This window comes from Sorex araneus, chromosome 3, assembly GCF_027595985.1.
Source record: "Sorex araneus isolate mSorAra2 chromosome 3, mSorAra2.pri, whole genome shotgun sequence".
Classification (NCBI taxonomy): domain Eukaryota; kingdom Metazoa; phylum Chordata; class Mammalia; order Eulipotyphla; family Soricidae; genus Sorex; species Sorex araneus.
The window spans coordinates 123,662,314-123,679,837 of record NC_073304.1 but is presented as its reverse complement, the minus strand read 5'-3'; the positions used below and the strand labels follow the sequence as shown (position 1 = coordinate 123,679,837).

The 17,524-nt window shown below is 50.7% G+C and overlaps 1 protein-coding gene across 3 annotated transcripts in view; it reads right to left on the bottom strand.

Moving 5' to 3' along the window:
• ATRN (attractin) overlaps positions 1–17,524 on the bottom strand; it is a 156,063-nt gene that overhangs the window by 5,947 nt on the left and 132,592 nt on the right. For 2 of the 3 annotated variants that reach the window (XM_055133653.1, XM_004610993.3), the window contains 3 exons: positions 5,719–5,797; positions 3,050–3,157; positions 816–930 (listed from right to left, as the gene is read on the bottom strand). In XM_055133653.1, the coding sequence (XP_054989628.1) occupies positions 816–930; positions 3,050–3,157; positions 5,719–5,797 (302 nt within the window). Of the gene's footprint in view, positions 1–811; positions 931–3,049; positions 3,158–5,718; positions 5,798–17,524 lie in introns of all 3 variants that reach the window. The other variant, XM_055133655.1, reaches the window with a different exon arrangement.

Below are 17,524 nucleotides of genomic sequence, written 5' to 3'. Positions count from 1 at the left end.
AGCGGACGAGGCATCCCTAGGAAGCATTCCACGAGCAAGAAAGGTTCTCCTCTCCTAAACCACCGCTTCCGCCCGAGCCCCCAGACGGCGGACCCGGGGTGCCGCTTGCATATTGCACGGGACGGGGCAACAGTGGTAAGGATGACTAAGCTCTGTGAGATTCTGTGACACATGTGACAAGAGAGGAAACCAGGGGCACGGAAACACATCACCTTGATTCTCAACACGGGTCAGAGAGCAAACAGGAAAACTTAGGTGGGTTCTAGATGGTGGGACGGTGAGTGAAAGTTCAGAAACTCCTGGAGGTGGTTACAACTGCTTCATGGTGTCTTATATTTAAAACAGAGTGACAAATGGGGCCGGAAAGACAGTACAGTGGGTAGGGCGCTTGCCTTGTGTGCGGCTGACCCGCATTCGATCCCCGGTGTCCCACGTGGTCTTTTAAGCCCCACCTGGAGTGAGCCTTGAGCACAGAGCCAGGAGTGAGCCTGACTGCCTCCCACACCTCCCCCAAAGAGTGACAGCGCACAGGAATTGCAAGCAAACTAGCAATGCCACCAGGAGAACCCTCAGAGTGGAGGAGCTGACGGAAGCCGGAGAAGGGACGAGACAGAGACTGTGTATGGTGACGGGGAGTGACGGGGAAGGAAGCGCCAGGGCTGCAGGGAGCCGGGGGTGTGTGCGTGTGGTGGGGTGCTGCTGTGGAGAACAGGTCTGCCCCTCCCCCCTAACACCCAGGAGCGAGTGACCGCAGGCAAGCCCCAGCCACTGCAGCCCGTCCTGCCTCGTGCCTGGGACCAGCGGGGAGGACTCACCTGACTGGCCGGGGGGCGGGATCCCTCCCAGGCCTCTGGGGAGCCTCACGAACACAGACAGGACAGCAGCTTTGTTGCCGAAACAGGGCTCCAGGGCGATGGGCTTGGGGACAGTCTGGGGTGGGGGGAAACAAGAGTGACTTCACACAGCCTCTGATGTGGCCACCTTTCGGTTTCACCGTCTCATTGTGGGGTCGGCCTTAACCCCTGCACTGCCGCTCTGGCCTCGACCCGGTTAGTGACGCTGCCGTCCAGCTGAGTCCCACCGCCACGGAGCGACTCACCAGAGGTAGTGGCTCAAAGCAATAGCACTGTGGGTAGGGCGCCTGCCTTGCACAGGGGCAACCTGGGGTCCAATCCTTGGCATCCCCACAGGGTCCCCCGCGTCTGCCTGCAGTGATTTCTAAGGGCAGAGCCAGAAAGAAGGCCTGGGCACCCGGGTGTGGCTCAAGGGGGAGGGAAAGAAAAAAAAAAAAGCATTTCTTTGTTATTTGGTTTGGTTTTGCTTGGGTCACAGCTGGTGGCGCTCAGGGGTCAGGGATCACCTCTGGTGGAGCTGGGACACCCAAAGGGGTGTCAGGGATGGAACCCAGGTTGGCCACATGCAAAGCCCTACACTGTGCCATACTCCAGGCCCTGCCTCTGCTGTCCGCTGTTTGCTGGGCCTTACCCAGCAGCCAATCCGGGGCGGATAGTCCTCTACAAAGAGGGTCCGGACCTACTTTTTTTTGTCTTGTTTTGCTTTTTGGGTCACACACAGCGACGCTCAGGGGTTACTCCTGGCTCTACACTCAGGAATTACTCCTGGCAGTGCCTGGGGGACCATATGGGATGCCAGGGATTGAACCCGGGTCGGCCGCGTGCAAGGCAAACGCCCTACCTGCTGTGCTATCTCTCCGGCCCCTCGGACCTACTTTTGGCAGGACTGGGGCACATCACCAAGTCTGGAATCATTTTATTTATTTAAAAATTTGATTCTTTTTTTTTTATTGAACCACTGTAAGACACACAGTTACAAAGTTGTTCATGATTGGGTTTCAGTCATACCCTGTGGAACCATTTCAAACTACCCCTTGGTTCTGGACACAAGCTCATTCTCCTCGAGGGCGGGAAAAGGAGAGCGGCCTGTGGAATTCTCATGGCTTCTATGAGCCCAGGAATGCTTCAGTAAGTGTGTTTATTCAAGACCCCAGCTGTTTCCCCAGACTGTCTAAAACATTTCACTGTTTTGCCAAAAGATAAAGTCTTGTCATAATTTTTAGTAGTATCACAAATATCTATTTTCCACAGAATCCATAGTGAATTTTTATTTTGCCCTTTAAAAAAGTACCTCTGAATACTTAAAAAGAACAGTGGTTTTATCTATCTATATTCAAACACATGTTGTAAAATAATTATACCAGAGAATACTTTTTAATTTGTTTTTATTTTTATATTTTTTTTGCTTTTGCAGTCACACCCGGCGATGTACAGGGGTTACTCCTGGCTTTGCACTCAGGAATTACTCCTGGCGGTGCTCAGGGGACCATATGGGATGCTGGGAATCGAACCCGGGTTGGCCGAGTGCAAGGCAAATGCCCTACCCGCTGTGCTACCGCTCCAGCCCCTACTTTTTTATTTTTGAGGGGTCATAATTAATAGTGTTCAGGTTCCTTCTGGCTTGGGCTCCCCTTGGTGCCCAAAGGTTGTTCCTGGCACTGGTGGTGGTGGGGGGGCCTTTACAGTGTGTGTGTCTATGTATGTTTGTGTGTGTGTGTGTGTATAAATAAATGCACACCATATTACTGTTTTGTTGGTTTTTTTTTGGTGGCCACACCCAGTGGTGTTTGGGCTTACTCGTGGCTCTGCACTCGGGAATCACCCCTGGCAAGCTCAGTCAGGGACAGATGCTGGAAACTGCACTCGTGGTGGCTGCATGCAAAGCAAGGGCGTGGCCCGCTGTGCTATCGCTCCGGCCCCTAGTGGTGAGAACCTGTCTTGCCTGGAAAAGGGCCTAGAGTTTGATCTCTGGCACTGCAACAAAACAACACAAACACCCCCCTGCCCTCACACCTTTAAACATAAAGCTGCTTCGTGGCACATATCCGGGACAGGAAAGTGAAACAGTGCTGGCTCACTGTGAAGAAGCAAGCAGGGGCAGCGCACGAGCTAACAGAGTAAGGCTCTGGCTCTCTCTGCCTTCCCACACACAAGCAAGAATTCTGAAATGTCAGTCACAGAAACTCTCAGCTCACCTTGATGCTCCCCCCAATCAGATCGGGAGGCTCTTCGTCTGTCTCCAAGGCCACATTCACCGAGGCAAAGGGACGGCTGGCCATCTGCTGCATCTCTCGCAGAAGTTGCTGGCGAGGAACACCACAGCGTTAATGCGACGAACCCAGTGCTGCCCACTCAAGACACCTCGGCCTCCCCGACCCACACAAAGCAAGAGTTTTCGAGAGTTTCGAGACCGCTGGGGAAAGTGGACAACTGGACACGACAAGAATGGTATCGGGCGATGTTTCCTTCTTGTTTGTTTTGGTTTTATGGGTCACACCCGGCGATGCTCAGGGTCACCCTTGGCTCTGCACTCAGGAATTACTCCTGGCAGCGCTCGGGGAACCTTACTGGTTCTGGGGACTGAACCCGCTCGGCTGCGTGCAAGGCCAACGCCCTGGCAGCACACCCTGCTGTCCCGCTGCTCTGCCCCGTAGGATGCGTTTGTATGAAAGCAGTGTCCTTACCTGTTAAAGACTAAGTTAATTTTTTAATTGAATCCCTGACAGATAGAGCCTTGGAAAGCTGTTCGTGATTAGGTTTCAGGCATACAGTATTCCAACACCCATCCCTCCACCAGTGCACATGTCCCAGCACCAGTGTCCCCAGGTTCCCTCCCATCACCTCCCCTCCAGCCCCCCACCTCTGTGAGGATCCATCTCTCTCTCTCTCCTTTCTTTCTTTTTCTCTGCCCCACACCCCCCTCCGTCTTTTGGCCATCGTGGTTTGCAATATTGATAGTCCCAGTGGATACAATGCCATGATGCCTGTTTATCAGCTTTGTGACTCCGAAGCATGGTTGCTCATATTTGTATTATTAAAGTCAGGCTATCTCTTCTCCCGCTGAAGCTTGTACTAAGCAGCATTGACACAGTAATAAAACCTTGTACCTTGTTATACAGTGGACAGCAAAGAGGTCTTTATTGACAAAATGGTAAAAATGAAGAGCAAAAGGATGTGGGGTTCTGCAGAGTGGAGGGACCAGCAGGGCCTCAGGATTTAGGGGCGGATCGAATGGGAATCCCCGCTGCAGCCCTCTCCAGCTGTGTGACCAGTCTTGGGGTTCAGTTGCCCCCGCTATGATTATTTAGCCTCGGGATTCTGAGCCATTCTCAGGTTGGGCTGGAATAAAGACAGTGTCTACCCTCCTCCGGAAAGAGCCCTACCTGCTCTCTGCACTCGGGAATCACCTCTGGCAAGCTCATGGATGGGTGCTGGAAATTGCACTCAGGTTGGCCACATGCAAAGCAAGGGCACGGCCCGCTGTTTTTTTTTTTTTTAAAAAAGAAAAGACTAGCATGTGTGCGTGTGTGTGTGGTCACTCCCAGTGGTGCTCAGGGCTTCTGCCAGATTGTACTCAGGGATCACTCCTGGTGTGGCTCAGAGGACCATATGGGGTGCTGGGGATTGAACCTGTGTTGGCCACGTTCAGGGCAAATGTCCTACCTACTGAACTATCACTCTGGCCACTTAGCAAGGCTCTTGTTCTTAGACTAGGAACGGTGTTGAATCTCAATCAATGGCTAAATGATCACCCAGGGTTTTTATTTCTTCTGGGAGGGTCACACACTTGGCTGTGTTCAGGGCTTATGTTTGGTTCTGCACTCAGGGCTAACTCCCATGGTGCTGGGGCTTGAACTGGGGCAGCTGCAGGCCAGACATGTGCCTCAGTCCCTGTGCTGTCTCGATGACCCCTTTGTTGTCATTTTTAACCAGAACTGACTTGAATTTTTTTTTTTTCTTTTTGGTCACACCTGGCGATGCTTAGGGGTTACGCCTGGCTCTGCATTCAGGAATTATTCCTGGTGGTGCTCAGGAGACCATATGGGATGCTGGGAACTGAACCCGGGTCAGCCACATGCAAGGCAAACAGGGAGCTGTTGTGCTACTGCTCCAGCCCCAACCAGAACTGATTTGTCAGTTGCAAATGCTTGCTTAAATTGCTAGTATGACTCTGGGTACGGAGCACTGGAAAAAAATCAAGAGCAAGGGGCTGGAGAGAATCCAGCGGGTAGGGCATGTGTTCTGTACGCACCCTCCAGGCTGCCCCACCAGGAGTGATCCCTGAGTGCAGCGCGTATGGGAGCCCTGAACACTGTCGGGTGTGGCCCCCCACCAACAAAACAGAACCAAAAAACCTAACCCAGAATAAAACGTGAGCAAAAAGTTAGCTGGACACATGTTTATTTGAACTTTGGCAGGGAGGGGCACGCCGGGCAGTGCTCGGGGGCTACCCCGGCCCGAGGCTTAGGCGTCAGTGCCAGCGCTGGGGACCGAGCCCACGTTTCTCGCAGGGAAAGTGCGCTTCAGCCCTCTGAGCCATCGCCCCAACCCCCCAAACACAAGGGGTGGTGGAGAAGCTTCCACGACCGCCGAGGTTCTCTCATCCTTAAAAACTGGTCTCTGGACGGGGCTGAGGAGGGGCTGGGCTCGGGATGGAGGGTCCCCTGGCCCCTGGTCTTCGCCAGCATTCCCCCTTTAGAAAGCGGCGACTCTGCGGGGCTGCGCACACCTCCCGGTGGGCTTGGTGCTGGCCGTCTGTCTGTCACAGAGCACTGAGAGGCGGCAGGAGTCTCTTGCCACCCCCGGTGGCTTGCTGAGGGGAGGAGACGGGGTGAAGGGGCTGCCCCGCCTCCGCCAGGCTCACCTCTCGGCGCCGGGAGGCCCAGCAGCTCTGCTTGATCTTCCAGACCACTGCGGCCACCAGGAGCAAAGAGAGGAAGCAGCTGCGAAGAAGAGACAGCCAAGTTATGACCCCAGAGCCTGGACGGCCGTGCACCCCACCTCAGAGTGGCAGGGAAGCCCCCCAGTCGGGCTCTCCCCTTCCCGGGGCCACAGCGGCACCCCCGGAAGCAGAGTGGGAGGGGCTGGGGGGCTTCCCTGCCCCAGCTTAGAGCAGCGCTTCTCAACCTTTCCCGGACACCTGCCAGCCTTCCCACCCTTGGCCCCCACCCCCAGTATGGATGGACTTTCGCCTGTGGCCCCTGGGGACGATCCTGGGGGCCCACCTGGCCCCTGGCTGAGAAACGTTGCCCTCGACCATCCCGTCCTGACAAGGTAACTTGAGAGAGCCCCTCGCTCTCCCAGGGCCTGGATCAGGATGGCCCAGCATGAGGGACCCCAAATTAGAAAAAGAACTCAAAGATAGTAATGATGGATAACAAGCATGCCAGAGAGTCCAAAAGAGCCGACATTTCCTGCAAAGTGTAAGAACGAAAACAAAAACAAAATCGAGAAAAGCTAAGTTTGAAAGCAATAACCAGCTTTATATATAAGGACGAGGCCCACACAGAAGCAATGCATGATCTGTAATCACTTATGTACGGCTGCAGTTCCACAAAATAAACACAGGGAGTTTTTCATTGAATGAAATGATCCGCTCAAGCCAACGACACTCTCGAAAGTCTGAGAAAAAGCAGAATTGGCAGGTCCAGGCCTGCGATTCTAGGGTTCTCCTAACCTCAGCTCGGGCAAAGCTATTCTGATGGCAAAAGGAAGGACGGACTCCAGGGGAAAGGGGAATGGATCTAACAAGTAAATCTCTTTGGTAACAGCTTATAAATAATGTCTGAAACCGGCACTTAACACACACACACACACACACACACACACACGCACGCATGCACACTCAAGGTTCCTGTCTGGGCATGTGCAGGAGGGGATGTCCGGCGCACGGCAGCCTCACGGAGAGTCAGGCCTGCTGGAGAGGAAGGGCGGGGTAACGGCTCTCGGGGAGCCAGACCGGGTGGAGAAAGGCAAAGAACCCTATGATCAAACTGGTGACCTTGCGCAGAACAGGTCACCAGAAACCACACACCACTTGGCCACGATGCACAAGGGCACAGCGCCCTCCTCGGGCCCCTGGGAGAGGTGCACTGCCCTCTCCTTCACGGCCCCTCCCGAGGGGTGGGGCTCCCACTTACCCCACCCTGCTGACGGCCACCCTCCTCCTCCCCCTGTCACCCAGCTAGGTCTCCTTCCCAGCTCCCCGAGCACCTGGCTAAACAGGTCACCAGGCCACTGACCCCAAGGATGTGAGGTAAACAAACTGGGCACAAGCATGCTGGGGTGTAAACGCTACGAAAGCAGAATGACGATCCTGGCGCAGGGGTTCCGGAATGGCAGTGGCCCTCCGAAGCAGGAAGGGTCAGAGTGGACGGGCCTCACTTCCCGAGAACGGGCAGACAGACACCAGGAGACAGAGGCCCTGGGCCGCCCACAGAAAGGCACCGGGCAGTGGCGCCTGCCTGTGAGCGCATGGCTGAAGCGGAGCGAGGGAGACCCAAACTGCCAGCGGAGCTGTGAGTGGGGGGTGTGGACACGGAGGGCCCCCGCATTACCAGGCTGCAGGGTTACCGAGTGAAATGGGGTGTGAGTGCGTTTCTGAGCAGAGAAATGTCATGACTGAGTGTTTACTGAGACCATTAGGGGAACAATGGCAGAAGCAGGGAGAACCCACGTAGGTGAGATGGGGATGGGGCAGGGGTGTGTGTGTGTGTGTGTGTGTGTGTGTGTGTGTGTGTGAGAGAGAGAGAGAGAGAGAGAGAGAGAGAGAGAGAGAGAGAGAGAGAGAGAGAGAGAGAGAGAGAGAGAAGAGAGCACGTCTGAAGGCTGGCAGTCTTAGTTGAAGGTGGTATTGGGGATACCCTCCAGCCCAGGGGTGAGGGTGAGGGTGAGTGTGTGTGTGTGTGTATGCGTGTTGCGTGACTATCTATCAACTGGGACACCCCACAGCCACAGAGGATGTGTGCGTGTGTGTGTGTGTGTGTGTGTTTGAGCCTGAAGGCTGGGTACCAAGTCTCAGTTGAAGGTGGTGTTTGGGAGTCATTGAGCATCCAATATATGAGGTATCTGAAGTCATGCATCCAGGTGAAGTCACTGAGCAAATGAATATAAACACAGAACACTGTCCTGGGAACCCCAACAGTGAGAGGCTGGGGAAGGAGGAGCAGTCATGCAGAGCCTGGGTGGAGGAAACTTGCTCTGCTCCGGTTTCTCTGTGCAATTCCTCTCTGTCATTTTCCTTCTACCAGAAACACAGAGGCAGCAAATGCAGAGGCCAGCCCCCCAGAGAGACTGGCCTTTGCGCAAAAACCCAAAGCAGCCAAATCGCACCGAAAGCAAGAACACAAAGGGCGTCTCTGTTCACCTCCAGTACTACATGGTCCCCCAAGGGCTGCCAGGTGTGGCCCCAGGACAACAAAAATAAATGAGACTCGCGATAACCTCGAGTGGGCTGTCCGAGGCGACCCCTTGCCCATGTCCTTGGCTGCCTGTGGTTCCCAGAATGGGGCGCTTTTTCCAAAGGTCTCGTTCGTCGTGAACAAACAAGTCATTTGGGCAGGACTGTGTGCTAGACGTGGAAGGTGTGAATCCAGAGGGGTGAACAAAAGTAGGGATGAGCAAAAGCGAGTCCCCTCCCCCGCGAAGGGTGGAGTGACCACGGATGCATATCAAGCCAAAGGAGCAACACTGGGGCAGGCCTGAGCACAGGCTGCAATGCAGGAGGTACGGCAGCTCAAAACACCACCACCTCCACCAGACCCAAACAGCAACGGGAAAGAACTGTGCTAAGTACCACGATGAAAAACAGAATGGCTCTATAAGACCAAAGAACAAATGGAGACTATTTAGGTGGATGGTTCATGGGTGAAATTCTAGAGACCCTCTCGGCCTTGTATATACACATGTGTGTATATGTATATATGTGTGTGTATGTGTGTGTGTAAGTATATTTCTGAATATCCTGAGGGGTAAGTGTCCCTCACCTTTCTTAATAATTTTGATTTTATTCGTTACTGTTCTGGGGCCCACATTCAGCAGTGCTTAGGAACCCGAGTAAGCTGGGGGAGCACGAGGTGTTAGGTGTTGAGCCGGGGTCTCAACATGCCAGGGAAGTGTGCACAATCATCTGAGCTCATCTCCAATCCCCCACTTTAAAAAGAAAATAATGCCCCCAATTCCAAATATTCAAATTAATTTTATTCATCATGGACTGGAGTGATAGCACAGCGGGTAGGGCGTTTGCCTTGCACGCGGTCGACCCAGGTTTGATTCCTCCGTCCCTCTCGGAGAGCCTGGCAAGCTACCGAGAGTATCCCACCCGCACGGCAGAGCCTGGCAAACTCCCCGTGGCATATTCAATATGACAAAAACAGTAACAAGTCTCATAATGGAGATGTTACTGGTGCCCGCTGGAGCAAATCGATGAACCATGGACAGTGTGACAGTGCTACAGTGCTTTATTCCAGTGCTTTATTCATAACAGCCTCCAAACAGAAACAATCTACATAGCTATTAGGAGGTAAATGGACACACTGTGGTTTATCTTTGCAAGTAAAATTACTCAACATTAACAATAAATCTTTCAGTTTTATTTTTAAAACACCTTTAATTTTTGTATGAATTAACAAGTGACAGATCTCTGAGTTCTGTATCTGAATGCGTTATATATACAGTGTGTGACTCTGTGTGACTCTGTGTGTGTGTGTGTGTGTGTGTGTGTGTATTTGGACAGAGGGTCGCAATTCTCAGTGCTCAGGGACTACACCTGGTTTGGTGCTCAGGAGACCATGGGTCATGGGAAATGACAAAGTATACGCTCTACTGAGCTATTCCTAGCCTGAAAGTAATCTATGTTTTTGGGGTGTATTGTGTGTGTGTGTGTGTGTTTGTGTGTGTTGGGGGGGGGTCTTTGGGACACACCTGGCAATGCCCAGGGTTTATTCCTGGCTCTGCATTCGGGAATCACTCCTGGCTGTGCTCAGGAGATCATTTAGGATGCTGCGGATGGAACCTGGGTTGGCTGCATACAAGGCAAGTACTTTGCCCCTTCTACAAGCACTGTAGCACTGTCTTTCTGTTGCTCATCGATTTGCTCAAGCGGGCACCAGTAAGGTCTCCATTGTGAGACTTGTTACTGTTTTTGGCATATCAAATACGCCATGGGTAGCTTGCCAGGCTCTGCCATGCGGGCGGGATACTCTCGGTAGCCGGCCGGGCTCTCTGAGAGGGACGGAGGAACTGAACCTGGGTCGGCCGCGTGCAAGGCTAACGCCCTACCCGCTGTGCTATCGCTCCAGCCTGGAAAGCACTCTAACGGGTTTGCTGAGATGTCATTCAGGAGTGCTCTGGCTGCCAATGGTCACTCTTGGGAGGGAGGGACCTCAACAGGCTCAGGATCAATGCTGGTTGCTAAAAACACGGATCACTAAGTCACTAGGTAAGGGGCTCATACTCGTGGCATGATGAAACACGCCACCACCACCCCAACCCCAGAGAAGGGGAGAGGGCTGAGACCAAGGTCAGTGATTTCACCAAACGTGCCGAGGTCAAGAAACCTTGCAAATAACATGGGAAGAGGTTTTGGGGGAGTTTCTGGGAGGTGTCACGTAGAGAAGGAGAGAGACGCTCTGTGTCCCGCCCCTCCCCGCCACCCCGCCCCATACCTTGCCACATGCATCCCTTCCATCTTGCAGTTTCTGAGATGCAGCCTTAATAACAAACCTATAACCTTCATTTGTTTATTGGTTTGGGGGCCAGCCCTGATGGTGCTCAGGGCATGTGCCAGGCGCTGTATTTGGAGATTGCTCCCAGACGGGGACTGTGTGGTGGCAGGGACGGAATGTTGACCTTTCCCACAAAACAAGGGCCCTGGGGCTAGAGCAACAGTATAGCAGGTAGGGTGCTTGCCTTGTACATGGCCAGCCGGGTTCGATCCCCCACATCCTGAGCACCACCAGGAGTAACTGCAGAGCCAGAAGGAAGCCCTGAGCTTCGGCAGGTGTCACCTCCCCCCACCAAAACAAACAAACAAACAAAAACCCAGAACCCAAACAAAACAGGAGCCCTAGCCCTTAGAGTGGTCTCTCTGGCCCTGAGACTATAAATCTTGAGTATGGTGTTCTCCCGAATTGAGTTTTCCTAGCAAACTGCTGAGTCTCAACGGGGGAGGATGTCACGGGTTCTCCCAAGTTTGTAGTCAGGCAGAAGTGTGTGTGACATGGGGGGAAAGAAGTGGACCTCTGAGGGGAGTGTGTGAGAGCTGCACCGGGAGGCTCCCGCACCCCCGTCCCCCTCGCCTCTCTAAGCCACAGATATCAGCCAAGTTTGCAAGTGTTGGTCCTGGGCTGGGAAAGGCCAAGGAGGGGGCCCTCAGGAAACAAACTCTAAGTGCACCTCTGTGTCCCCTCACCCCTGCATCTACTTCCCTACTCCCGGGGGTGCTCGGGGATCTGTGGTGCCAGGGATCAGGCCCTGGCCAGCTGAGTGCGAGGTCAGTGCCTTCCTCCAGTGTCCTCTCTCTCTGGTCCAAGATTGCTTTAGGAGACATCAGGGATGGTACTCAGGGTCTCAGACAAAATTCCACAAATTCCATCTGTGACCCCACCACATAGACACTGAGCAAAATCCTGTCATCATGAAGATGCCCAGTGACAAGTGCAAAGGGGAGTCCATGTCCGAGACAGTTCTTAAGGCACAGAATGAGGGACCGGAGAGACAGCACAGCAGGTAAGGTGCCTGCCCTGGATGGATCAGAAAGAACACCTGTCCATCTGCTGCCTCCAGGAAAAACACCTAAATTCACAGAATCAATGCAGATTCAGAGTGAAAGGTTCTGAGTAAAAGGACGGAAAACTATCATACAATCCAATGAAAGGGGGAAAAATCTGGGTCAACCATACTTCTCTCAGGCCACACAGCATCTGACACAAAGGAAGTAATTAGAGGCAGTGACGGATACTACTTATTGGTTAAGGGAACAACAGATCAAGAAACACTCCCATCAACATGTATCAAACGAAGGCTCAGCAAAGCTAATGAAGCTGCTGCTCACAAACTAAAGAGACACACTGACAGGAACAGAGCGGGGGATTCAACACACCCTGTCACCACCAGGCAGACCCGCCAGGATATCCGCCAAGACCCAGGGCCCTAAGTGAGGACTGAGATAACTGGGATTGAGGGACATATCCAGGACTCTTTGTCCCCCAAACAAGAACACATGTTCAGCTCTAGTGCACGGGGGATGTTCTCCAGGGTAGATTTACATATCAGGGAACAACCCAAATAGACATCAAGATACAAACACAGAAACTGTACAAAAGCACCTTCTCAGACCATAAGGCTATAAAAGTGCAAACTAACCACGGAGAGAAGATGAAGGAAACTCCCCAAACTTGGAAGCTAAACCCAAACACCGCTAAACAACTGGATCCAAGAAGAATTCAAGGAAGAAATAAACAGGCTCCTGGAAACTACGGACAATGAAGATGAAAACAATCAGGATTTCTGGGATGCAGCCAAAGCTGACCATGGGAGCCACGGAGGTGGCGGCACCTATGTGGTTCCGACGGGTGGAATGGTGATGCTCTCGGAACTTGGAAGGGTGTGGGGTGGGAGTGTGAAGGCACAGAAACTCTCCGTGATTTTTTGAGAATGAATGTGACTGTCATTTCTTTTAAAAAGAAAAAAAAAGGCACTTCTGAAGTTCAGCCTGGTGCCTGGAACTGCGGTGGCACCCCCGGCCTCTGCCATGAGCCTGCGGCACCAGAAACTCACTGCCGGCTGGGTGGTGCCCACACTGGGCCCAGAAGCCACACCAAGACTATAACTTGACTCCACTGCTGCTCCCGCGACTTGGAGCACTTTCGGTGCTCAAGTACATCTTAGAAAGAGTGCTGCCCGCAGCATGTGATGGAGGGAAATCTTCCTGGGTGCCAACTGGCAGGAGATCTGAGCTGAGGACCGGGGTGGGGGTGCCCCCCCCACAATCAGATTCTGCTGGACTGGTGGCTGCAGCCTGCCCAAACCGTCCAGCCATGTACAACAGCTGCCCTGGCCCTGACCCTGGTTCTGGTCCCTGCCGGGGCTGCTGCTGCTTCACCACTGGAGGGGGTGGGTTAGCCCAGTGCCCACCCAGACAGAACCCCTGGCAGCCGCTAGCTCCCACAATCCAAGATCGCCATCATGCCCCAGCCTGACTCCAGCATCTTGGGACAGACCTCACCAAGATATTAACTTGTTGAAAATTCGGGTATGCGGGTTTTGTGACTGAAATCTCCAGGCTTTCTAGGAGTCGGGATGGCTACCTCCCCTCATCTCCCTGTACCTCTGGAAGCCTCGGCAGTTGGGTCTCTAAAGCTGCCACCCAGTTAAAAAAGCTACTCCCGCTGTATCTTACCGATAAGAATACTGAACTCTCTGAACAAACATAATTTATTGGTACCTGTACGGCAAACCATAATACACAAAAGGAAAGATAGATGAAAAGTGCCCACCATAGAAGCAGGCTGGAGTGGGGGTGGGGGTGGGGGATGGTGGGAAGGAAAGTGGGGACATTGGGATTGGTGGTGAGAAATGTGCACTGGTGAAGGGATGGGTGCTGGATCATTGTATGACTGAAACCCAATCATGAACAGCTTTGAGAAGGTCTATCTCAGGGTGATTCAATAAAAATTTTAAAAAAAGAAAAGCTGTACTACAAAGGAAGTTCACAGCACTGTAGGCCGACACTAAGAAAGAAGAAAAAGCCCAAATCAACATCCTAAACACACACATATCAAAACTCTGCAGAAGGAGCAAGTGAAAGCAAAAAGTAGTGGAAAGAGGAAAATAGCAACACTGAAAGCAGAAATCAGTAACACAGAAACCAAGAAAGCAATTCAAAGAATCAATGAAGCTGCTGCATCAACACCTTTGCTGGCTGGGTGAGAGATCAAAGAGTTGGTGGATCTGGAGAGGAGCCAGGAATTAAATCTCAGCTAAAGAGCCTTATTTGATCTGTAAGAACTGCGATGAGAGTGCCACTGATAATAGTAACTCAGCTATAACTGTGTAACTCTTGTTGTTTGGGTGAAGATAAAGGGGAGAGATGGAGACTCAGGGGAAGAGATGCCAAGAGAAGTAACTGTTTTGGTCATTATTGGAATATGCATACCTCAGCGGGACAACTTTGCACTTGACAAAAATGTAAAGCTGACAAAAAGACCAGAGTCCCTATTAATCAAAAAATTTTAAATGTTGCACTTCAGTTTTACTGCAAAACGATCAGGTCATCAGAGGCCGTATCTCTCCAGGAGTGGAGTAAATTTGATCGCTGACCGACTCTTAATAAAGTTAATGCTATGGTAAAATTGCTGAAAGGCTACAAAGACTGTCACTTCTATGATTTCAGACATTTTTCTCTCTCACACTTCTCAGAGATGAAACAAATTTTTTTTTAAAATTTGAAGTTCCTTGTGGCTTAGCTATGAATCAAGAGTGATTATTTTATTTATTTATTTATTTTTGCTTTTTTGGGTCACACCCAGCAATGCACAGGGGTCACTCCTGGCTCATGCACTCAGGAATCACCCCTGGCGGTGCTCAGGGGACCATATGGGATGCTGGGATTTGAACCCGGGTCGGCCGCATGCAAGGCAAACGCCCTACCTGCTGTACTATCACTCCAGCCCAAGAGTGATTTTTTTTTTTTTTTGCTTTTTGGGTCACACCCGGCGATGCACAGGGGTTACTCCTGGCTCTTGCACTCAGGAATTACCCCTGGCGGTGCTCAGGGGACCATATGGGATGCTGGGATTCGAACCCGAGTCGGCTGCGTGCAAGGCAAACGCCCTACCCGCTGTGCTATCACTCCAGCCCCCCAAGAGTGATTATTTTAAATAAAATTTTAATGCACTGTAGCACTGTTTCCCATTGTTCATCCATTTGCTCAAGCGGGCACCAGTAACATCTCCATTGTGAGATTTGTTACCGTTTTTGGCATATCGAATATGCTATGGGTAGCTTGCCAGGCTCTGCTGTGTGGGCGGGATACTCGTGGTAGCTTGCCAGGCTCTCCGAGAGGGATGGGGAATCGAACCTGGGTTGGCCGCGTGCAAGGCAAATGCCCTACCTGCTGTGCTATCGCTCCAGTCCAATAAATATGTAACTTGGGTAACTTTATTTTGAATATTTTAAAATATTTTGTCCGGGGCTGGAGCAATAGATAGCGGGTAGGGCATTTGCCTTGCACGCGGCTGACCCCAGTTCGAATCCCAGCATCCCATATGGTCTTCTGAGCACTGCCAGGAGTAATTCCTGAGTGCAAAGCCAGGAGTAACCCCTGTGCACTGCCGGGTGTGACCCAAAAATCCAAAAAAAAAAAAAATTTTTTTTTTTTTTTTTGTCCATATACTGTCTGGGCTATGAGAAATTCAAATTCACAGTAAGTACTGAGAAGTATTGCTCCCTGATTTCAGGGAGATTTCTAATTTTGTAAGTCAGTCATAAGATAATTGTGTGTGTGTGTTTAAGTTCTTTCTGTTGGAAAAATTAAGAAGTGATTTGGGTCTTTTCATTTTTCTGGGGTAACATGACAGAATAATTTCTTTCTGGGATGCACATTTCTGTGGGAGAGACTTCTGGGTGAACAGTAGGAAGTTTCACCACATTATGGAATTCTCTACTATTGGGAGTCCATCCTTTGGGACAGGAGGGCCCGTCACTAGATGCCAATGAAAAGGAAGACACGGAGCCTTGGCACTGAGATGGTCAGCAGCCTGCCACACCACTTGGGAAAACATTAAAATATATCAGACAAAGTCCAGAGACTTGAAGAAAGATGTAAACACGAAAACACAAAGATAAAATACTCATGAAGAAAATACAGGGAAAGACTAATAGCTACTTGTTGGGAAACACCATAACTGGTGTTAAAAGATAAACCCTGCACGCATGCGCAGGCACACACGTGCATGTGCACACACACGCACACATCCCTAGATTTCAGGAAGAAAAAGGCAAACATCCCATAAAAATGTGAGCAAAGGCTACACAGACAATTCAAAACACAAATTGGAAGAGATCAGTCAAAAACACTTATAATGGGAAAAGAAAAACCCAAGCCAAAACAGGATACCAAGGATACCTCCTGATTGCACAGTTTAAAACAAAGACAATTTCTAATACTGCGAAGAAACAGTATGAGGAAGAGAACCTTTCATTCTGCCAACTATTCTGAGGGGCCACTTGGTACCATTTAAAAAACCCAAGTCCCCAGACCCTAACTCGTCAAAACAAATCCAAACCAAAAAAATCAAAACAAAACCAAAAAACCCAAACCCAATAAACCAAAAATGTACCTAAGAGAGATTAACAGAGTACCGCAATGGCATGAATGGGGCCAGGGAATGTTTCAATGGTAAAGCACTTGCCTTGCATGTGTGAGGCTCTGGGTTCGATTCCAGGTATTACATGCTCCCCTGAGCATTGCCAGATTGTTCCCCGAGCACCATGCTGGGAGTAGCCAGGTGTGACCACAAACAAATAAAAATGGTCCTGAACATGAAAACTCAAAAACCCCAAGACACGTGCAACAAAATGAGACGTTAGCTACAAGAGAAATGGTTGAAGCCAACGGTAAGTTCATACTAACTGGAGACACCTGTGAGAGATGAGATGCGTCTGGGAGTGGCCCAAGTCCAGAGCGCACGCACTGTCTTCAGGAGCTGGGGTGGGGGCCCAGGGCACTGTCCTGTGTGTCCTTCTGTTTCAGGCTGTCCTAACCAACGGCAATTCTGCCCCGAGGGGCATCTAGGGAGCCCCCTGGCTGTCACAAGGAGGTGGGACCCTGGCACTGAAGACTGGGACCATATGGCTGGGCGTGATCTCCAAGCCTCCTCCCCCCAAAATCAAACAAAAAGTTGAGATGGATCTCCATGTTTAAAAAACAAAATCATACAAACACTGAGTAAAAAAGGCCAAGTATGGAACAACATGTAAGGGGCTCATTTTTATAAAGCAAAGAATTACTTTATAAAATCATGCTGCACGATTTATGTGCAATATATACACAAGGAGAAAGTAAATCTAAAACACAAATATCAAAAGATTAATTAGTCTGAAGTTTTACTTTATGCTGTTTTGAAATTTTATTATGAACATAATTTACTTCTGATATTTATTAAGAATTCTTGTCTTCAAGCATTGTCTACTTGAAACAGTTTGAATGAATCAACACTATTGTTATTACCTCAACTACAATAAGAAGGCCAAAGACTGAATGTTTGCTTTTAATTACTTGAGCGATATAGCATTCTTTCATCACATCTTTCCAAGCTGCCCTATAAACTATTTTCTTTTTGCATTACCTACATCATTACTGTCAATAAAAATTGAGTCTTTCTTCTCTGGTGCCAGGGATCAAAACTCTGGGCTCCTTCTGGAAAGCGATTTGGACGACTCTCAAAAAATTAGATATTGAATTCCCATTTGACCCAGCAATACCACTGCTGGGAATATATCCCAGAGAGGCAAAAAAGTACAATCGAAACAACATCTGCACATGTATGTTCATCGCAGCACTGTTTACAATAGCCAGAATCTGGAAAAAACCCGAATGCCCCAGAACGGATGACTGGTTGAGGAAACTTTGGTACATCTATACAATGGAATACTATGCAGCTGTTAGA